Consider the following 20,647-nt stretch of genomic DNA (forward strand, 5'->3'; position numbering starts at 1 on the left):
TTGACTCTCAAATCCAGTCTAGTTCCTTCCTCTTTTATTCAAGTTTTGCCAAACAGTTGTCTCTACTTCCTACCTCCCAATTTCTCTTCAGCTCACTTCTCCCCTCACTGCCCTGAAATTGGTTTCGGGCAGTGTTATGGGCTGAATTGAATTCCCCCAAATCCATATGTTGAATTCCTAACCCTCATTGCCTCAGCATGTGATGAGGGCACAGAAGAGACAAAGCTCTAATGCACCCAGTGATCATGAGAAATCAACATGAGTCAAAATACTAAAAAGAGAGGGCAGAGGGGCTACCTTCACAGATAGTTGGCATCAGGGAGTGCGAGACTGAAGCAAATGTATCATCTATTCCAAGAGACATCTCATGAAGGGGAAAGAAAAGTCAGACACCGATGGGAAAAAATGACAGGGAGTAAGAGAATCCCCAGTTGTCGGTACCTTTTCCCCTCTTGGCTACTCACCAACAAGTGCCGTGATTCTAGCAAGTCATATGTGATGGAAACCTGAAGATGTCACTTGCTTTGCTCTATGGTGATATGATCTATTGAAAATAACTGAGAACAAATACCTCAGCATTCTTAAACGCACCCACTCAAAAACTGAGGCGTTAGATCATATTTTTTTCCTAGTTTACAAATAACTATGTAATGTCAGACAGGATAAAATACCTGGCTACATTGAGGACAGATTACACCCATTGTTTCCCTCTGTCCTAGCAGGCCAGTAACTCTGCCAAAAAAGATTACATTGATTTGACAAGAGATTTTTTCTTCCAGAGCATGATAATTTACTACCCAGTAACTTTTCCCCTTCCGTTTGCAAATAGGTTACAAAACATTTTTTTCTCAGTATTGTTTTGTCTTTCAGAAACTTCTGAACCAACTGACATCACTGTGTACACTCAAAAGATGGCTTTCTTCTTTGTGACATCTGTTAAGTCTTTTCCTGTAAACAGTGTTAAATGACTCATATAATCAGCTTTGTTGGTATATACTGTGTACAGTCAAACATAAACAGTCTCATGTGTTACTGCTAATGAGGAAAACACCACCACCTTGACAAAGACATTTTGGCTTAGGTGGCTATGAGGAGGAGCCTGTCAAAATTCTGTTAAAATTGAAAAACTGTCAGTCTGACAATCTCTGAACATAGGTTGTATAAAAAGCCTATAATAGTCTAGACTTAGCTGAGCCTTTCCTTGCAAATCTTTATAAGTGAAAGTTAATCATTAATGCACAGAGTATTGCAAGATGTATATTAGAGTTCTCTAGAGAAACAGAATCAATAGAATCCCTTTTTCCCTCTCTATTTGTTTATACAGAGATATACAAATATTTAAACCATTAAGTTTTGGGATGGTTTGTTATCCAGCAATGGAAACTAGACCAGAAGAGCTTGGCTGGGATCTGGGGCTGGGCCTTTGGGATAAGATCTAGCTGATTCTGAGTGGATATGCAAGGGGTAAGGCTGGACAACAATTTCACTCTATATGGGGAAAAACGAAAGAGTCCTGTATTGTTGGGCTAAGATGTAGAGATACGTGAGTTTAAAAGTAGATGAATTAGTCATTGCTCATAGGACTAGGTTAGGATCTGAAATGAGATCAGAGAGTCTGGGCTATAGGTCCAGCTGTTCAAGCCAGGAAGGAAGAAATGGAAACACAATTCAGGCCAGAATAGATTTCATAATCTGGAATGGCAGATAGAGCTGTCTAGTTGGGTCATATAGGTATTCATGATGTGGGATATCAGGTAAGAGGAGCCAGGGACTTGGGTCAAAAGCCTGAATGTAGGTAGGAGGTAAAACCAGACCCAAGAACTCTGGTACTAGTTATAATAGAGGTGGCGACAGAAAGACTGTCATAGATATTGAGTCACACAGCTCCAAGGCTGGAGCTTCATGTTCTTTCCTTGGAGCTAGAATTGAGATTAGTGCTCAGCTTAAAGGCGGGGTGAGGAGGACTGCCCGAGTGTGGTGTGGATTAATAGGCACCGCCTATGAGTCCACATGACTAGTGAATATTCTAAGAATCCTTTGAGCATAGATACAAATGAACACTGGAATCTCATAAAACTTAACATTTTAGTTTAGGCTTCACTTTTTGTTCTCAAAGCAAGTTGATGAGTAGTTTTAAAGAGTAAATTGTATACTAGATGCTCCTAAAGAGGCTATTAGCGCACTAGATAAAGCACTTACGTGTTTACGTAGGCATAACAATAGTTGCTGTGACATTTAGAGTTGAACTTACTGGATTTTGTCCCTCCTCCGCTTGAGGTTTTTTCCTTTTCTGGTTTTATTCTAAAAGCAACTTAGAATGCAGCTAAATTCTTAAGACAGCACCAACTGGGTCCTCCTTGCCTACCTTCCCAACCTCATTTTCTACTATTCTCTCCTCAGGCTCGCTAGTTTCCAGATGCATTGGCTTCTTTCAGGTGTGTGGAAATACCCGACTTTCTACTGAGGCTGGGTCTTTTCATGTGCTCTACCTTCTAATTGGAAGGCATTTCAATTTACTCTTTTCCTGAATAGCTTCTGTTCATATTTCAGGCCTTGGTTTAAATGTCACATCCTTCAGAAATCTCTGAACTCACTAGGCCCCTTTGTAACTCTCTTCTAGTAACTTTTTTCTTCATTGCTTTTACCATAATTGCAATGCTGTATTTGTTTAATGGTTGCCTCTCATTTGTTTAATGTGACCTCTATTAGATATGGGAACATTAAAGTTTTTTTCATGACTGAAGCTGGGGAAGAGAAAAATGAATTAAAATCCAGTAAAGTGACAGAAGGCAGAAGAGGCAGGAAAAATTGAGAGAATAAAACATACCATCTAAAGAATTAAAAGAATTGCACTCTTAAGACTATTTAGTGGAGGGCACAGTGCTTAGTAACACATCTCAATGGCCCCTTACAGATGATAAGACTGTAAAATGAGTACCCTTAATGAGAGATGAATACAGGATGTGCAGAAATTAGAATTCTTGTACACTGCTGATGGGAATGTAAAATGGTTTAGCCACTTTGGAAAAGTTTGGCAGTTCCTCAAAAAGTTAAACATCGATAGTATATTACTCAGCAATTCCACTCCTAGGTTATGTATCTAAGAGAAATGAAAACATTTGCACACAAAAACTTGTGCATCAATGTATATAGCTGTGTTATTCACAGTTGCCAAAAAGTGGAAACCCAAATGTCTACCAAATAATGGATAAAATGTGGTATATTTGTATAAAGGAATATTATTCAGCCACAAAAAAGAAATGAAGGACTGATACATGCTATAATATGGTTGAACCCTGAAGACATGCTAAGTGAAAGAAACCAGACACAAAAGGCACATATTGTGATTCTGTTTATATGAAATGTCCAGAATAGGCAAATCCATAGACAGAAATCCAGAGAGACAACCTAGACAGGTTGTCGAGGACCGAGGGTAGGTGGGTGTGGGATTGACTGCCGACGCATGTAGGATTTCTTTTTGGAGTGATGAAAATATTCTAAATTCAGATTGTAGTGATGGTTGGATAACTGTATGAATATACTAAAAAACCACTGAAGTGCATACTCCAAGTAGGTGAATTTCAAATGTGAATTATGTCTCAATAAAAATGGTAAATTAGTCAATCCTCATTACTGACAGTAGTTATTATGTTCTATAAAGTCACTGCAAACACTGAATTGGCGAACACGGAACCATTGCTCTTAGGGGATACAAAGGGTTAGATTCCTGGAAGCCTCTGGTCACATTTTTGCCAACCTATCGATATATAACCTTGTTTTATGTGTTTCTGTTTAAAGGCACCTTTTTAAAAATAACTGCTGATTTACTAACAATGAACTCATGGCCAACAGCACTGTAACTCATGCCTGAACAAAACTTATCTAAAACATGTATTTTTCCCACAAGGCACATCACAGCTTTCTTGCACTTATTAGTAACACTAGACAGCACTTTAGTACTACGCTTGGGGGCCATTCTAAAGAGCGAAATCACCAACAAAAAGCACAAAAATGCAAAAAATGTGGCATTAAATAGACTGTGAAAAGGACGCTTGTTCACAGCATGAGCTGAAGCAAGGCAGTGTCACTTTGTCTGACCTTGGCTGGGAATGTGTGCACTGGGGCACTCAAAATTTTCACTGCCTTGCGCATATCCGTGGATGACTTCAGAAGTGCCAAGAGTATTGTGACTGTGGGGTTACAATTAAATTTGAATGAGCAGGTGAATTTGCAAATATAGAATTTGTGAATAAGGATCAACTCTTAGTTTTTCTACCAAAATGGTTTTTTAAATAAGTTTTGAATTTTAAGGTCTAAACTTCAATCTCTTCATAATGGTAGATAAAATGCTGTACATATTCATAGTCTATTTCAAGAGTGGCTAACAGGAAAGAATTAATTTTAGAGGTCTCAGACAATTCTTAGTTTTATTCCTTTAGTATTTCTAGGTAATGTTTCATGTTACTGATTCCTGGGCTAAGGACCAGTTTGAAGGCAAAATGTTTATTTTAATCAGCAAAAGTCTAATTTGAATTGTGGATCATAAACGCAGACCCTCTCCTCCCAGAAAAAGTTCTCTGTCATCACAGGATATAATTAAAAGCTACTTTAATTTTCAAGTAAAAGAAATACCTAGCTGTGCTCATATCTGTAATCTGTACTCCTGCTTCCCATATTTGTAGACAGGCTTCCACATGCTAGCTACTGCCAATTTTAATTTCCAAAGTTTTGCTTTCAAAAATATTTTATGCATTTTATTAACTTTAATTTTAGACTGGCTTTCAAGTCTCAAATCCTCTTAAAACAGGAAATGTCAGTTCTTGCTCATAGCTCCTTGTAAGAGGCTTTTGCCAAATTCAGGAATTTAGAGACTCGTTAACTGTTTTAGGTTATAAGTAACATAATTTTGGCAGGGGGAGCAAATTTATAAATATCAACTATTACATATCCATATTTGTGAACTTGAATAAGCTTAATCAAATGTCAAAATTCGGCTATAAAATGGTACTTTTTTGCCTCAGTATTTATACACCCCTTTCTTAGTAATCAAGATTTGTTTCTTTAAAAAGGTTTTAGCTGTTGATTGGAATTGGTGAAAAACAGTTGGATTGGCTAATTAACTCAAACCTCCCAATTAAAATAGTGGAGCTTGGTAGATAACACATTTATTCATCAACTCAAGAACTTAAAGCTTCAAGTTCTTCAAAGTTTAAGGTTCTTCAGCCTCTTTTGATCTCTAATAATAACTTGAATATAATAGACTTTTCAGGCTTCTCACTTTAAATCCCAGTGCCAGATACTCATTTGATTGGCTCTTCCTGCTCAGAGAATAGTCCAATTAGTTTTCTATGCCAATCCCAGAAGTTCTGAAGTTTCATGCCTTCTATCCAACTATTTTTCTGTATGTGGCAGCAACTCCTCTCGTGCCGTTTTCCCCCCACTGTTCATGATTGGCTTCACCTCCCTTTTGCTCTGAAGTAATAACCACCATTAGGGATTAGTACATTATCCAGGGCCTTGTACTATCAAAGTGATGGCCCTCTCCATTACTATGGATGACCAAAAATAGACCACAGTTTGTTTGCCAGGACTTCTCATAGTATTTTTTCATTCTCAAGCTGGCTTAAAAAATGTCTTAAAATTTAAAATGACATGACATAAAATGCCAGTAAAGATTAATAACGGACTTTTGTTAAATATTCTACAAACATTTTCTGGTAGAGTTGTCTTTAAGGCTTTCAAATATCCTTCATTAAGATAGTTTAATTCAAAATAAAAGTTTCCAGATTATAAGAATTTATCCTAAGAACGAGCTGACATAATAGGATATTAGACCAATTTGTTAAGTTAGTAAGGTTTAAATGACCTAAAGTCATTTGGATGAATGCTGCTCTTAGTGAACCACCCTTTAAAAAGTCACTTTCATCACATAGAAAGTTAAGCAAAGAAAAATAATTTTTTTAAATTTATTTTTAAAATTTATTTTTATTTATTTATTTATCTTTGGCTGTGATGGGTCTTCATTGCTGTGTGCAGGCTTTCTCTAGTTGTGGCGAGCAGGGGCTACTCTTCATTGTGGTGCGGTACGTGGACTTCTCATTGTGGTGGCTACTCCTGTTGCAGAGCACAGGCTCTAGGCGCACAGGCTTCCGTAGTTGTGGCACATGGGCTCAGTAGTTGTGGCTCGTGGGCTCTAGAGCGCAGGCTCAGTAGTTGTGGCGAATGGACTTAGTTGCTCTGCGGCATGTGGGATCCTCCCGGACCAGGGATCGAACCTGTGTCCCCTGCATTGGCAGGCAGATTCACAACCACTGCGCCATCAGGGAAGTGGAAAAATCATTTTTAATAGCTCCTAAAAAACTATATTTTAAGAGAAATTCCTTACATGATACAAATGAAAATATGTTCACAAATGAAAGCACTTTGACAAATAAAAAAATCATAGACAAAATACTATTACCCACAGTAAGTTAGAAGTTTTAAACAATGTAGATATTTTAGTGTTTTTAGCTTAAAAAAAGGCTTATATGAAAAGAAAATGCACTGAGAAATATGTCATTTTTAAACATGAAAGAACAAATAGATTTCAAATTCAGATAGATTTTTGAAACGTTTTATTTATATTCTGGTCTTACAAATGATAATTTTTAACTTTACTCTTCTGTAAGAATGTAAAGCACAAAAATTTGCTAAATATCAGATCCACACAAATCCACAAAAAGGTTTTCTGTGTAGTCTTCATTAATGCGAATCTTTGTGTGAATGTTTCACTCTTACCGTAGATCTTGAATCTGTTTTACAAGAATGAAGCCATACAGTTTTTATGCAGTGCATTCATTATAAGCTATAACGTTTCTATTAAAAGGAAAGCTGGGTAATACAAAAATATGAGAGGATCTGAGAAGCAGGCAATCTGTTGAGGCTCGGTGTATCTTATTTGCTTTGTAGTTTTCTGTCTTCCCTTTCAAAAAGCACACAGCACATGAGGCACCGTAATCATCTCCCTTATTAACCTCCCTAATTAAAAAATCTGTTGTTCGTAAAACTGGACCAATTATCACAAATTATCATTTGCATAATTAACCACAAGACTATTACAAAGCATTTTGTTAGTGGTATCAACAAATGGAGGATGGAAACTTATAAAAAATGAGTTTTGTTAAGCTTGCCAACTCCTTACATAACATGGGTTGTGCTGCCACTTCAACTTTTAATTAGATGTTTAATGCCTCACAGTAAAAGACTGATCAATGGAAGAAAGCAAAACTAAATTATTTTCTAGGTGCTGTGACATTTCATTTGACAAGGTAACAAAAGGATAGGACAAAATTTAAGCAAGATTTATATGCGTTCCAACTTTTCACTCAGGAATTCTTCTACACTGTCTGTGTTCCATTTGAGGATGCTTAGTTCTTCAGCAATGTTCCCATTGTCGTCCAAAAGCTTTAGCACAGGGTCTGAACCGCGAACATACTACAACAAAGAGGAATATCATTTTCTGCTTAGAAAGAGCCTTTTCAGTTTCAACCAAAGTCCAAATCAATTCAATCCAGCTTAATTAAATTTAATAGTAATAAGCTTTTAGACATAACATCACAACAGCTCTTAAAGGAAGTCTTTTAGAAAAGAGTGTAATGGGATTTCATCAAAAATGACAATTAAAACAAATATCACATTTTACTTCTGAAGAGAAACACCTGTTGGTATCAAGCAGTTTACTTGGGATTTAAGCCTATTCTTGAATGTAACAAGTATTTACTGCATACATGACACACTCCAACTCTCAAATGAGTTGAAAATCTAATGAAGGAGGCAGACAAGTTCAAAATATTGAATGAGAATGACTCTTAAGAGCCATGTTGAAATAGGCTGTGCATACAAACTATCAGACAATCCTGTATTGGACTTTCATTAGATTTCTTAAACCAAAGAAAATTTATTCTGTTGTAATTAGTTTATAATTCGGCTGGATTCCTGAAACTTCAGACCTACTAGTGGGTTCCAGTATTTCACCAGAGAGCTCTGAGGAATTCTGACTCTGGGTAAATGTGATAACAAACCTGATCCCATTCATTAAGTGATCAGTCTTCAATGCTAAATTAAGGACCATGTAACTAAAAATGCAGCAGTGATGATGAAGGGAGCTGAGAAACTCAGCAATTATGCTTCAGTTTTACTAGGTCTTCTAGAGTTGTGAACTTCAGAGATGGAGACAAGCTCTGATGTGATTATTTGCATTTGGTATATTCTCAACCCATTTCTGGAATTTAGAAATTGGCCCCCTAAGCTAATAAACCAATAACATTACTACTAAAATCTTTTGGGTCACGTTATCTACATAAATTATTCTTAAAATTCAATTTTTTATTCAAAAACTCATTTTAGTCCAAAAATTAGAAACTACATAGCCCATAGTTGCAAAAATGTTCAAAATATTAAATCCAACAGTGTATAAAGAATTATATACCATGGCCCATTTGGATTTACTCCAAGTATGCAAAGCTGGTGCAAAATTTGAAAATGAATTAATGTAATCTATTACTACCAACAGGCTAAACAAGAAATCTTATACCAGTAGATGCAGAAGAAGCATCCTGTCACATGCTACAACATGGATGAACCTTGAGGACATCATGCTAAAGTGAAATAAGCCAGTCATGAAAGGACAGATACTGTACGATTCTGCTCATGTGAAGTATCTAAAGTAGTCAAAATCATAGAAATAAAGTAGATGGGTGGCTGCCACGGGCTGGAGGCAGGAGGGAGGGGGAATTACTGTTTAATGGGCGTAGAGTTCCAGTTTTGCGAGACAAATTCTACATCTACTGTTGCACAACAGTGTGAATATACTTAACACTACTGAACTTCACCCTTAACATTTAACTTACCATCTTAACTATTTTTAAGTTTTTTTTACCATAATTAAAATTTTTAAAAGTGAGCAAAAGATCTCAGATACACCAAAGAAGATATACAGATGGCAAATAAGCATGTGGAAAGATTCTCAATTAGGGAACTGCAAATGAAAACAACAATGAGATAACATCACACACTTATTAGAATGGCTAAAATCCAAAACACTGACAATAATGAATGCTGATGAATGTGGAGCAATAACTCTCATTCATTATTAGTGGGAATGCAACATGATATAAGCACTTTGGAAAATAGGTTAGCTTTGTAAGAAACTGCCCAACACTCTATGATTCAGTAATCGTGCTCCTAGGTAATTACCCAAATAAGTTAAACGTTTGTCTACACAAAAATGTATACAGCACTGTTGCTCATAATTGCTAAAAACTGGAAGCGACCAACATGTCCTTCTACAGATGAAGAGAAAAGCAAACCATGGTATAACAGAATACTATTCATATTATTCAGCATTAGAAAGAAATGAGCTATCCAGCTACAGAAAAGACACAAAGGAACTGTAAACGCATATTAAGTTAAAAATCTGAAATCTGAAAAGGCTATGTACTGTATAATTCCAACTATATGACAATCTGGAAGAGGCAAAACTACAGAGACAGTAATAAGATCAGTGTTTCCCAGGAGTTTGGTGGGGTGTGGAGCACAGGGAATTTTGGGGGCAGTGAAACTTCTGTATGATACTGTAATGGTGGATACATGACATTTGGTAAAACTCCTAGAACTGTACAAAGTATAAGCTCTAATGTAAACTATGAAATTTAGTTAATAATGTATCAATATTGGTTCATCAATTGTAACAAATGTACATCAATGCAAGATGTTAATAAGGGAACTGGAAGGTGGGGGTGGGAGTACATGGGAACTCTCGAATCAATTTTTCTGTAAACCTAAAACTGCACTAAAAAATAAAGTCAATTAAAATATCTGAATAATTTTTAATTAAAAAAAGAAAATGCTGGAAAAAAGGATCACATTAAAATTGCATTACCTTGATTTGTAGTCCTCTGAATAGTCTGGGTTTATCACTCCTGACGAAAGCTTAAAAGAAAAAAATATTCAAATTGTTTACTTCCAAATCCAAGCTAGCTACAAAGATCAACATAAAAAGTAGGAATAGGGAAGGGGGAAGATGGCGGAAGAGTAAGACGTGGAGATCGCCTTCCTCCTCACGGATACACCAGAAATACATCTACACGTGGAACAACTCCTACAGAACACCTACTGAAGGCTGGCAGAAGACCTCAGAGCTCCCAAAAGGCAAGAAACTCCCCACGTACCTGGGTAGGGCAAAAGAAAAAAGAAAAAACAGAGACAAAAGAATAAGGACGGCACCTGCACCAGTGGGAGGGAGCTGTGAAGGAGGAAAAGTTTCCACACACTAGGAAGCCCCTCCGCGGGCGGAGACTGCGGGAGGCAGAGGGGGGAGCTTCGGAACCGCGGAGTGGTGCACAGCGACGGGTGTGGAGGGCAAAGCGGGGAGATTCCTGCACAGACGATCGGTGCCGACCGGCACTCACCAACCCGAGTGGCTTGTCTGCTCACCCGCCGGGGCGGGCGGGGCTGCGAGCTGAGGCTCGGGTTTCGGTTTTGGACGGAGCGCAGGGAGAGGACTGGGGTTGTCGGCTTGAGCATAGCCTGAAGGGGTTGGTGTGCCACGACTAGCCGGGAGGGAGTTCGGGGAAAAGCCTGCACCGGCCGAAGAGGCAAGAGACTTCTTCTTCCCTCTTTGTTTCCTGGTGCGCGAGGAGAGGGGTTTAAGAGCGCTGCTTAAAGGAACTCCAGAGACGGGCGCGAGCCGCGGCTAAAAGCGCGAACCCCAGAGACGGGCGCGAGCCGCGGCTGAAGGTGCGAGCCCCCGAGACGGGCGCGAGCCGCGGCTAAAAGCGCGAACCCCAGAGACGGGCGCGAGCCGCGGCTGAAACCGCGGACCCCAGAGACGGGCGGGAGACGCTGGGGCTGCTGCTGCCGCCACCAGGGGGGCTGTGTGCGAGCACAGGTCACTCTCCGCGCCCCTCTTCCGCGGAGCCTGTGCAGGCCGCCACTGCCAGGTTCCCGGGATCCAGGGACAACTTCCCCGGGAGTACGCACGGCGGGTCTCAGGCTGGTGCAGCGTCACGCCGGCCTCTGCCGCAGCGTCACGCCGCCTCTGCCGCCGCAGGCCCGCCCCGCACGCAGTGCCCCTCCTTCCCCCATCCCCCAACCCCCGGCCTGAGTGAGCCGGAGCTCCCGAATCAGCGGCTCCTTTAACCCCGTCCTGTCTGAGCAAAAAACAGACGCCCTCCAGCGATCTGCGCGCAGGGGCAGGGCCGGGTACAAAGCTGAGCTCCTGTGAGCTGTGAGAGCAGGGAGGAGAGGGGGAGGTCTCTCCCGGCAGCCGCAGAGGCGGCGGATTGAAGCTCCACAATCAACTTGATGTGCCCTGCATTGTGGAATACCTGAATAGACAGGGAGTGATCCCAAATTGAAGAGGGGGAATTTAGGAGCGAGATCTGTGATTTTTTTCCCTTTTCCTTTTTCTGTGAATGTGTGCGTGTATGCTTCTGTGTGAGATCTTGTCTGTATACTCTTGCTTCCACCATTTGTCCTAGGGCTCTATCCGTCCATGGTTTTTTTTTTAAAAAAAAAAAAATTTTTTTTTAATAATTAATTTTAATTGTAATAACTTTATTGAACTTTACCTTCGTTCTTTCTTTCTTTCTTTCCTTCCCTCCTTCCCTCCTTTAGACAGCGAATCACCCCAGGTTGAGGGGGTGGTCTCTGGGAGCAGGATTTATGATTTTTCCCCCTTTGCCTCTCTTTGTGAACGTGTATGTGTATGCTTCTGTGTAAGATTTTCTCTGTATAGCTTTGCTTCCAACATTTGTCCTAGGGCTCTAGCCGTCCATGGTTTTTCTTAAATTTTTTTTTCTTAATAATTAATTTTAATTGTAATAACTTTATTGTACTTTACCTTCGTTCTTTCTTTCCTTCCTTCCTTCCCTCCTTTAGACAACGAATCACCCCAAATTGAGGAGGTGGTCTCAGGGAGCAGGATTTATGATTTTTCCCCCTTTACCTCTTTTTGTGAAGGTGTATGTGTATGCTTCTGTGTAAGATTTTCTCTGTATAGCTTTGTTTCCAACATTTGTCCTAGGGTTCTATCTGTTCTTTTTTTTTTTTTCTAAATATTTTTTAGTACAATAACTATATTATACTTTATTTTATTTTTACTGTATCTTCTTTCTTTCTGTCTTTTTTCCTTCTTTCCCTCCTTCCTTCCTCCCTTCCTCCCTCCCTCCTTCCTTTCTTTCCTTCTTTGCTTCTTTCTTCCTTCCTTCCTTTCCTCCTTTCCTCCTTTCCTTCTTTCTTTCCTCAAACTTCTACTAATTCTCTCTACATTTTCTCCTTCTTTCCCTCCTTCCTTCCTTCCTTCCTTCCCCCCCCTTTCTTTCCTTCTTTGCTTCTTTCTTCCTTCCTTCCTTTCCTCCTTTCCTTCTCTCTTTCCTCATACTTCTACTAATTCTCTCTACATTTTCTCCTTCTTTCCCTCCTACCTTCCATCCTTCCTCCCTCCCTCCCTCCCTCCTTTCTTTCCTTCTTTGCTTCTTTCTTCCTTCCTTCCTTTCCTCCTTTCCTTCTCTCTTTCCTCAAACTTCTACTAATTCTCTCTACATTTTCTCCTTCTTTCCCTCCTTCTTTCCTTCCTTTCTCCCTCCCTCCCTCCCTCCCTCCTTTCTTTCCTTCTTTGCTTCTTTCTTTCTTCCTTCCTTTCCTCCTTTCCCTCTTTCTTTCCTCATACTTCTACTAATTCTCTCTACATTTTCTCCTTCTTTCCCTCCTTCCTTCCTTCCTTCCTCCCTCCCTCCCTCCTTTCTTTCCTTCTATGCTTCTTTCTTCCTTCCTTCCTTTCCTCCTTTCCTTCTTTCTTTCCTCATACTTCTAATAATTCTCTCTACTTTTCCTCCCTTTTATTCTGAGCCGTGTGGATGAAAGGCTCTTGGTGCTCCAGCCCAGGAGGCAGGGCTCTGCCTCTGAGGTAGGAGAGCCAACTTCAGGACACTGGTCAACAAGAGACCTCCCAGCTCCACATAATATTAAACGGTGGATATCTCCCAGAGACCTCCATCTTAACACCAGCACCCAGCTTCACTCAACGACCAGCAAGCCACAGTGCTGGACAACCTATGCCAAACAACTAGCAAAACAGGAACACAACCCCACCCATTAGCAGAGAGGCTGCCTAAAATCATAACAAGGCCACAGACACCCCAAAACACACCACCAGACGTGAACCTGCCCACTAGAGAGACAAGATCCAGCCTCATCCAGCACAACACAGGCACTAGTCCCCTCCACCAGGAAGCCTACACAACCCACTGAAACAACCTTAGCCACTGGAGACAGACATCAAAAACAGCGGGAACTACGAACGTGCAGCCTGCAAAAAGGAGACCCCAAACACAGTAAGATAAGCAAAATGAGAAGACAGAAAAACACACAGCAGATGAAGGAGCAAGATAAAAACCCACCAGACCTAACAAATGAAGAGGAAATAGGCAATCTACCTGAAAAAGAATTCAGAATAATGATAGTAAGGATGATCCGAAATCTTGGAAGTAGAATGGACAAAATGCAAGAAACAGTTAACAAGGACCTAGAAGACATAAAGATGAAACAAGCAACGATGAACAACGCAATAAATGAAATTAAAAGTACTCTAGATAGGATCAATAGCAGAATAACTGAGGCGGAAGAACGGATAAGTGACCTGGAAGATAAAGTAGTGAAAATAACTACTGCAGAGCAGAATAAAGAAAAAAGAATGAAAAGAACTGAGGACAGTCTCAGAGAGCTCTGGGACAACATTAAACGCACCAACATTCGAATTATAGGGGTTCCAGAAGAAGAAGAAAAAAAGCAAGGGACTGAGAAAATATTTGAAGAGATTATAGTTGAAAACTTCCCTAATATGGGAAAGGAAATAGTTAATCAAGTCCAGGAAGCACAGAGAGTCCCATACAGGATAAATACAAGGAGAAATACGCCAAGACACATATTAATCAAACTATCAAAAATTAAATACAAAGAAAGCATATTAAAAGCAGCAAGGGAAAAACAACAAATAACACACAAGGGAATCCCCATAAGGTTAACAGCTGATCTCTCAGCAGAAACCCTACAAGCCAGAAGGGAGTGGCAGGACATACTGAAAGTGATGAAGGAGAGAAACCTGCAACCAAGACTACTCTACCCAGCAAGGATCTCATTCAGATTTGATGGAGAAATTAAAACCTTTACAGACAAGCAAAAGCTGAGAGAGTTCAGCACCACCAAACCAGCTTTACAACAAATGCTAAAGGAACTTCTCTAGATAAGAAATGCAAAAGAAGGAAACCACCTATAATAACGAACCCAAAACAATACAGAAAATGGGAATAGGAACATACATATCGATAATTACCTTAAATGTAAATGGACTAAATGCTCCCACCAAAAGACACACATTGGCTGAATGGATACAAAAACAAGACCCTTATATATGCTGTCTACAAGAGACCCACCTCAGACCTAGAGACACATACAGACCGAAAGTAAGGGGATGGAAAAAGATATTCCATGCAAATGGAAACCAAAAGAAAGCTGGAGTAGCAATTCTCATATCAGACAAAATAGACTTTAAAATAAGGACTATTAAAAGGGATAAAGAAGGACACTACATAATGATCAAGGGATCGATCCAAGAAGAAGATATAACAATTATAAATATTTATGCACCCAACATAGGAGCACCTCAATACGTAAGGCAAATACTAACAGCCATAAAAGGGGAAATTGACAGTAACACATTCATAGTAGGGGACTTTAACACCCCACTTTCACCCATGGACAGATCATCCAAAATGAAAATAAATAAGGAAACACAAGCTTTAAATGATACATTAAACAAGATGGACTTAATTGATATTTATAGGACACTCCATCCAAAAACAACAGAATACACATTTTTCTCAAGTGCTCATGGAACATTCTCCAGGATAGATCATATCTTGGGTCACAAATCAAGCCTTGGTAAATTTAAGAAAATTGAAATTGTATCAAGTATCCTTTCTGACCACAACGCCATGAGACTAGATATCAATTACAGGAAAAGATCTGTAAAATATACAAACACATGGAGGCTAAACAATACACTACTTAATAATGAAGTGATCACTGAAGAAATCAAAGAGGAAATAAAAAAATACCTAGAAACAAATGACAATGGAGACACAACGACCCAAAACCTATGGGATGCAGCAAAAGCAGTTCTAAGGGGGAAGTTTATAGCAATACAAGCCCACCTTAAGAAGCAGGAAACATCTCGAATAAACAACCTAACCTTGCACCTCAAGCAATTAGAGAAAGAAGAACAAAAAAGCCCCAAAGCTAGCAGAAGGAAAGAAATCATAAAAATCAGATCAGAAATAAATGAAAAAGAAATGAAGGAAACGATAGCAAAGATCAATAAAACTAAAAGCTGGTTCTTTGAGAAGATAAACAAAATAGATAAACCACTAGCCAGACTCATCAAGAAAAAAAGGGAGAAGACTCAAATCAATAGAATTAGAAATGAGAAAGGAGAAATAACAACTGACACTGCAGAAATAAAAAAAATCATGAGAGATTACTACAAGCAACTCTATGCCAATAAAATGGACAATCTGGAAGAAATGGACAAATTCTTAGAAATGCACAACCTGCCAAGACTGAATCAGGAAGAAATAGAAAATATGAACAGACCAATCACAAGCACTGAAATTGAAACTGTGATTAAAAACCTTCCAACAAACAAAAGCCCAGGACCAGATGGCTTCACAGGTGAATTCTATCAAACGTTTAGAGAAGAGCTAACACCTATCCTTCTCGAACTCTTCCAAAATATAGCAGAGGGAGGAACACTCCCAAATTCCTTCTACGAGGCCACCATCACCTTGATACCAAAACCAGACAAGGATGTCACAAAGAAAGAAAACTACAGGCCAATATCACTGATGAACATAGATGCAAAAATCCTCAACAAACTACTAGCAAACAGAATCCAACAGCACATTAAAAGGATCATACACCATGATCAAGTGGGGTTTATTCCAGGAATGCAAGGATTCTTCAATATACGCAAATCTATCAATGTGATAAACCATATTAACAAATTGAAGGAGAAAAACCATATGATCATTTCAATAGATGCAGAGAAAGCTTTCGACAAAATTCAACACCCATTTATGATAAAAACCCTCCAGAAAGTAGGCATAGAGGGAACTTTCCTCAACATAATAAAGGCCATATATGACAAGCCCACAGCAAACATCATCCTCAATGGTGAAAAACTGAAAGCATTTCCACTAAGATCAGGAACAAGACAAGGTTGCCCACTCTCACCACTCTTATTCAACATAGTTTTGGAAGTTTTAGCCACAGCAATCAGAGAAGAAAAGGAAATAAAAGGAATCCACATCGGAAAAGAAGAAGTAAAGCTGTCACTGTTTGCAGATGACATGATACTATACATAGAGAATCCTAAAGATGCTACCAGAAAACTACTAGAGCTAATCAATGAATTTGGTAAAGTAGCAGGATACAAAATTAATGCACAGAAATCTCTGGCATTCCTATATACTAATGATGAAAAATCTGAAAGTGAAATCAAGAAAACACTCCCATTTACCATTGCAACAAAAAGAATAAAATATCTAGGAATAAACCTACCTAAGGATACGAAAGACCTGTATGCAGAAAATTATAAGACACTGATGAAAGAAATTAAAGATGATACAAATAGATGGAGAGATATACCATGTTCTTGGATGGGAAGAATCAACATTGTGAAAATGACTCTACTACCCAAAGCAATCTACAGATTCAATGCAATCCCTATCAAACTACCACTGGCATTTTTCACAGAACTAGAACAAAAAATTTCGCAATTTGTATGGAAACACAAAAGACCCCGAATAGCCAAAGCAATCTTGAGAACGAAAAAAGGAGCTGGAGGAATCAGGCTCCCTGACTTCAGACTATACTACAAAGCAACAGTAATCAAGACAGTATGGTACTGGCACAAAAACAGAAAGATAGATCAGTGGAACAGGATAGAAAGCCCAGAGATAAACCCACGCACATATGGACACCTTATCTTTGATAAAGGAGGCAGGAATGTACAGTGGAGAAAGGACAGCCTCTTCAATAAATGGTGCTGGGAAAACTGGACAGGTACATGTAAAAGTATGAGATTAGATCACTCCCTAACACCATACACAAAAATAAGCTCAAAATGGATTAAAGACCTAAATGTAAGGTCAGAAACTATCAAACTCTTAGAGGAAAACATAGGAAGAACACTCTATGACATAAATCACAGCAAGCTCCTTTCTGACCCACCTCCTAGAGTAATGGAAATAAAAACAAAAATAAACAAATGGGACCTAATGAAACTTCAAAGCTTTTGCACAGCAAAGGAAACCATAATCAAGACCAAAAGACAACCCTCAGAATGGGAGAAAACATTTGCAAATGAAGCAACTGACAAAGGATTAATCTCCAAAATTTACAAGCAGCTCATGCAGCTCAATAACAAAAAAACAAACAACCCCATCCAAAAATGGGCAGAAGACCTAAACAGACATTTCTCCAAAGAAGATATACAGAATGCCAACAAACACATGAAAGAATGCTCAACATCATTAATCATTAGAGAAATGCAAATCAAAACTACAATGAGATATCATCTCACACCAGTCAGAATGGCCATCATCAAAAAATCTAGAAACAATAAATGCTGGAGAGGGTGTGGAGAAAAGGGGACACTCTTGCACTGCTGGTGGGAATGTGAATTGGTTCAGCCACTATGGAGAACAGTATGGAGGTTCCTTAAAAAACTACAAATAGAATTACCATATGACCCAGCAATCCCACTACTGGGCATATACCCTGAGAAAACCAAAATTCAAAAAGAGTCATGTACCAAAATGTTCATCGCAGCTCTATTTACAATAGCCCGGAGATGGAAAGAACCTAAGCGCCCATCATCGGACGAATGGATAAAGAAGATGTGGCACATATACACAATGGAATATTACTCAGCCTTAAAAAGAAATGAAATTGAGTTATTTGTAATGAGATGGATAGACCTAGAGTCTGTCATACAGAGTGAAGTAAGTCAGAAAGAAAAAGACAAATACCATATGCTAACACATATATATGGAATTTAAGGAAAAAAATGTCATGAAGAACCTAGGGATAAGACAGGAATAGAGGCGCAGACCTACTGGAGAACGGACTTGAGGATATGGGGAGGGGGAAGGGTGAGTTTTGACAGGGCGAGGGAGAGTCATGGACATATACACACTAACAAACGTAGTAAGGTAGATAGCTAGGGGGAAGCAGCCGCAGGGCACAGGGATATTAGCTCGGGGCTTTGGGACGGCCTGGAGGGGTGGGATGGGGAGAGTGGGAGGGAGGGAGACGCAGGAGGGAAGACACATGGGAGCATATGTATATGTATGGCTGATTCACTTTGTTGTAAAGCAGAAACTAACACACTATTGTAAAGCAATTATACCCCAATAAAGATGTTAAAAAAAAAAAAAAAAGTAGAAATAAACTCAATAAAAAAATTAGATCCTATATGGAAAAATCAAGGAAACTAAAACACATATAAAATGGAAAGATATCCCATATTCTTCAATGGGAAGACTAAATATTTTAAGATGTTAATTTTTTCAAATTAATAAAAATCCCAAATTACCATGGGATTTTGAGGGCTTGACAAAATGACAGTAAAACTCAGCTATACAAGTAAATGTTTGAGGGCTTCCGTGATGGTACAGTGGTTAAGAATCTGCCTGCCAATGCAGGGGACGGCAGTTTGAGCCCTGGTCTGGGAAGATCCCACATGCCGCAGAGCAACTAAGCCCATGCGCCACAACTACTGAGCCTGCGTTCTAGAGCCCGCGAGCCACAACTACTGAAGCCTGTGCTCTGCAACAAGAGAAGCCACCGCAGTGAGAAGCCCATGCCCCACAACAAAGCGTAGCCCCCTTTCACCGCAACTAAGAAAGCCCGCGCGCAGCAACGAAGACCCAATGCAGACAAAAATAAATAAATTAAAAAATAATAATAAAAGAGTAAATGTTGGAGAACAGGACAGTTTAGAAAAAGTAAAATATGGGAGAATTTGTTCAATTGTTTAATAATATACTATGTGATACTTATACCAGAATGATAAAACAAAGAAACCGATTAGGAAATCTAGAGAGAAAAATACCTGGATTTTTCAATATGGTAAAGCTAGCAAACCAAAGAAAGAGAGAGAGAGAGAGATTATGTATGCGTGCATCTGGGTGTGTGTGTGTGTGTGTGTGTGTGTGTGTGTGTGTGTGTTATTCAATAAATACTTTTGAATATCTATTGTATACCAGATAGCAGATATAAAGCTATATAAAACAGAATTCCTGCTCTTATGTAGTTTATAGTCTGATGAGGAAGAAAGATGCTAAACAAGCAATCACATCACTGATAATTTCAGCTGTGATAAGTGTTTAAAAAAAAAGATTCAGAATACTACCACAGCATTTAACACAGACAACTTGGAATATGGAATATAAAATTCTTCTCTTATGCATGATCCTAAAGAAAATGCTTTATAGATGTGCCTATATAAAAATGGACACTCAGTACAGCAAAACACTACTATAAACAAAGTTAAAAGTAAAAATGACATACTGGGGAAAATTATCTCTTACACAGTATGCAAGAGAGCTTCTACTAATAAGAAAAAAATAAATACTAGGTATAGAGAAATGAACTAAGGACAAGAACATGTAATATACAAATAAACAAATGGTCACTAAACGTTTGAAATAAATGTTCAACCTCACAAATAATCAAAGAACTGTCAAAACAATGAGGTAACCTCATTTGGAGTGGCAAAAATTAAAAAGAATATTTAAGGTTAGAGAAGATTTTGCCGGTGCTTACTTGTGGGAGAAATAATAAATGGACACATCCTTCCTGAAAGGCATTTAGCAAAATGAACCAAAAGTTTTAAAACGTGCATACTCTTTAGATCTGCAAGTCTCTTTCTAGGAACTTCTTTATTCTGAGGAAATAATTACACTATAATGCAAAGATATATAAGATCCTGCTAACCAAGTCTGGAGATTTGAAAATAATCTAAGTGTGTAAAAGGCTATTGGTTAAATAAATTAACATGGACCACTATGAAGTGCATCCAATAATTTAAAAATTATATTAATCTGTATTTAGTGATATAGATGCAAACTCATATATAAAGGTTTATAGATCAGTTTGTTCCCCATGGTTGTTATAAAAAGATGGATATATTGTTTTTATATATTTACACTAATGTTTTTGTTTTTGCGGTACGCAGGCCTCTCACTGTTGTGGCCTCTCCCGTTGCGGAGCACAGGCTCCGGACGCGCAGGCTCAGCGGCCATGGCTCACGGGCCCAGCCGCTCCGCGGCATGTGGGATCTTCCCGGACCGGGGCACGAACCTGTGTCCCCTGCATCGGCAGGCGGACTCTCAACCACTGCGCCACCAGGGAAGCCCTACACTAATGTTTTTATATATTTATTCATAAATATGTATTTGCAAAGGAAAAAGCTTAGAAGCATTGAACGAAATCTTTAAAAAAAATTAAGTGAGAAAATATAAAATACTTAGCACAATATACCTAA

At 38.9% G+C, this 20,647-nt stretch overlaps 1 protein-coding gene across 2 annotated transcripts in view; it reads right to left on the bottom strand.

Annotated features, from left to right (window-relative positions):
• Window positions 1-6,597: 6,597 nt before the first annotated feature.
• Window positions 6,598-20,647, bottom strand: part of SELENOF (selenoprotein F) — a 46,916-nt gene continuing 32,866 nt past the window's right edge. Inside the window, exons 4-5 of one of the 2 annotated variants that reach the window (XM_032608677.1) lie at window positions 9,920-9,969; window positions 6,598-7,473 (exon numbers count right to left, since the gene is read on the bottom strand). In XM_032608677.1, the coding sequence (XP_032464568.1) occupies window positions 7,342-7,473; window positions 9,920-9,969 (182 nt within the window). In that variant the 3' untranslated portion in view covers window positions 6,598-7,341. The remainder of the gene's footprint in view (window positions 7,474-9,919; window positions 9,970-20,647) is intronic. The other variant, XM_032608682.1, reaches the window with a different exon arrangement.

This window comes from Phocoena sinus, chromosome 1 (assembly GCF_008692025.1).
Source record: "Phocoena sinus isolate mPhoSin1 chromosome 1, mPhoSin1.pri, whole genome shotgun sequence".
Taxonomy (NCBI): Eukaryota; Metazoa; Chordata; class Mammalia; order Artiodactyla; family Phocoenidae; genus Phocoena; species Phocoena sinus.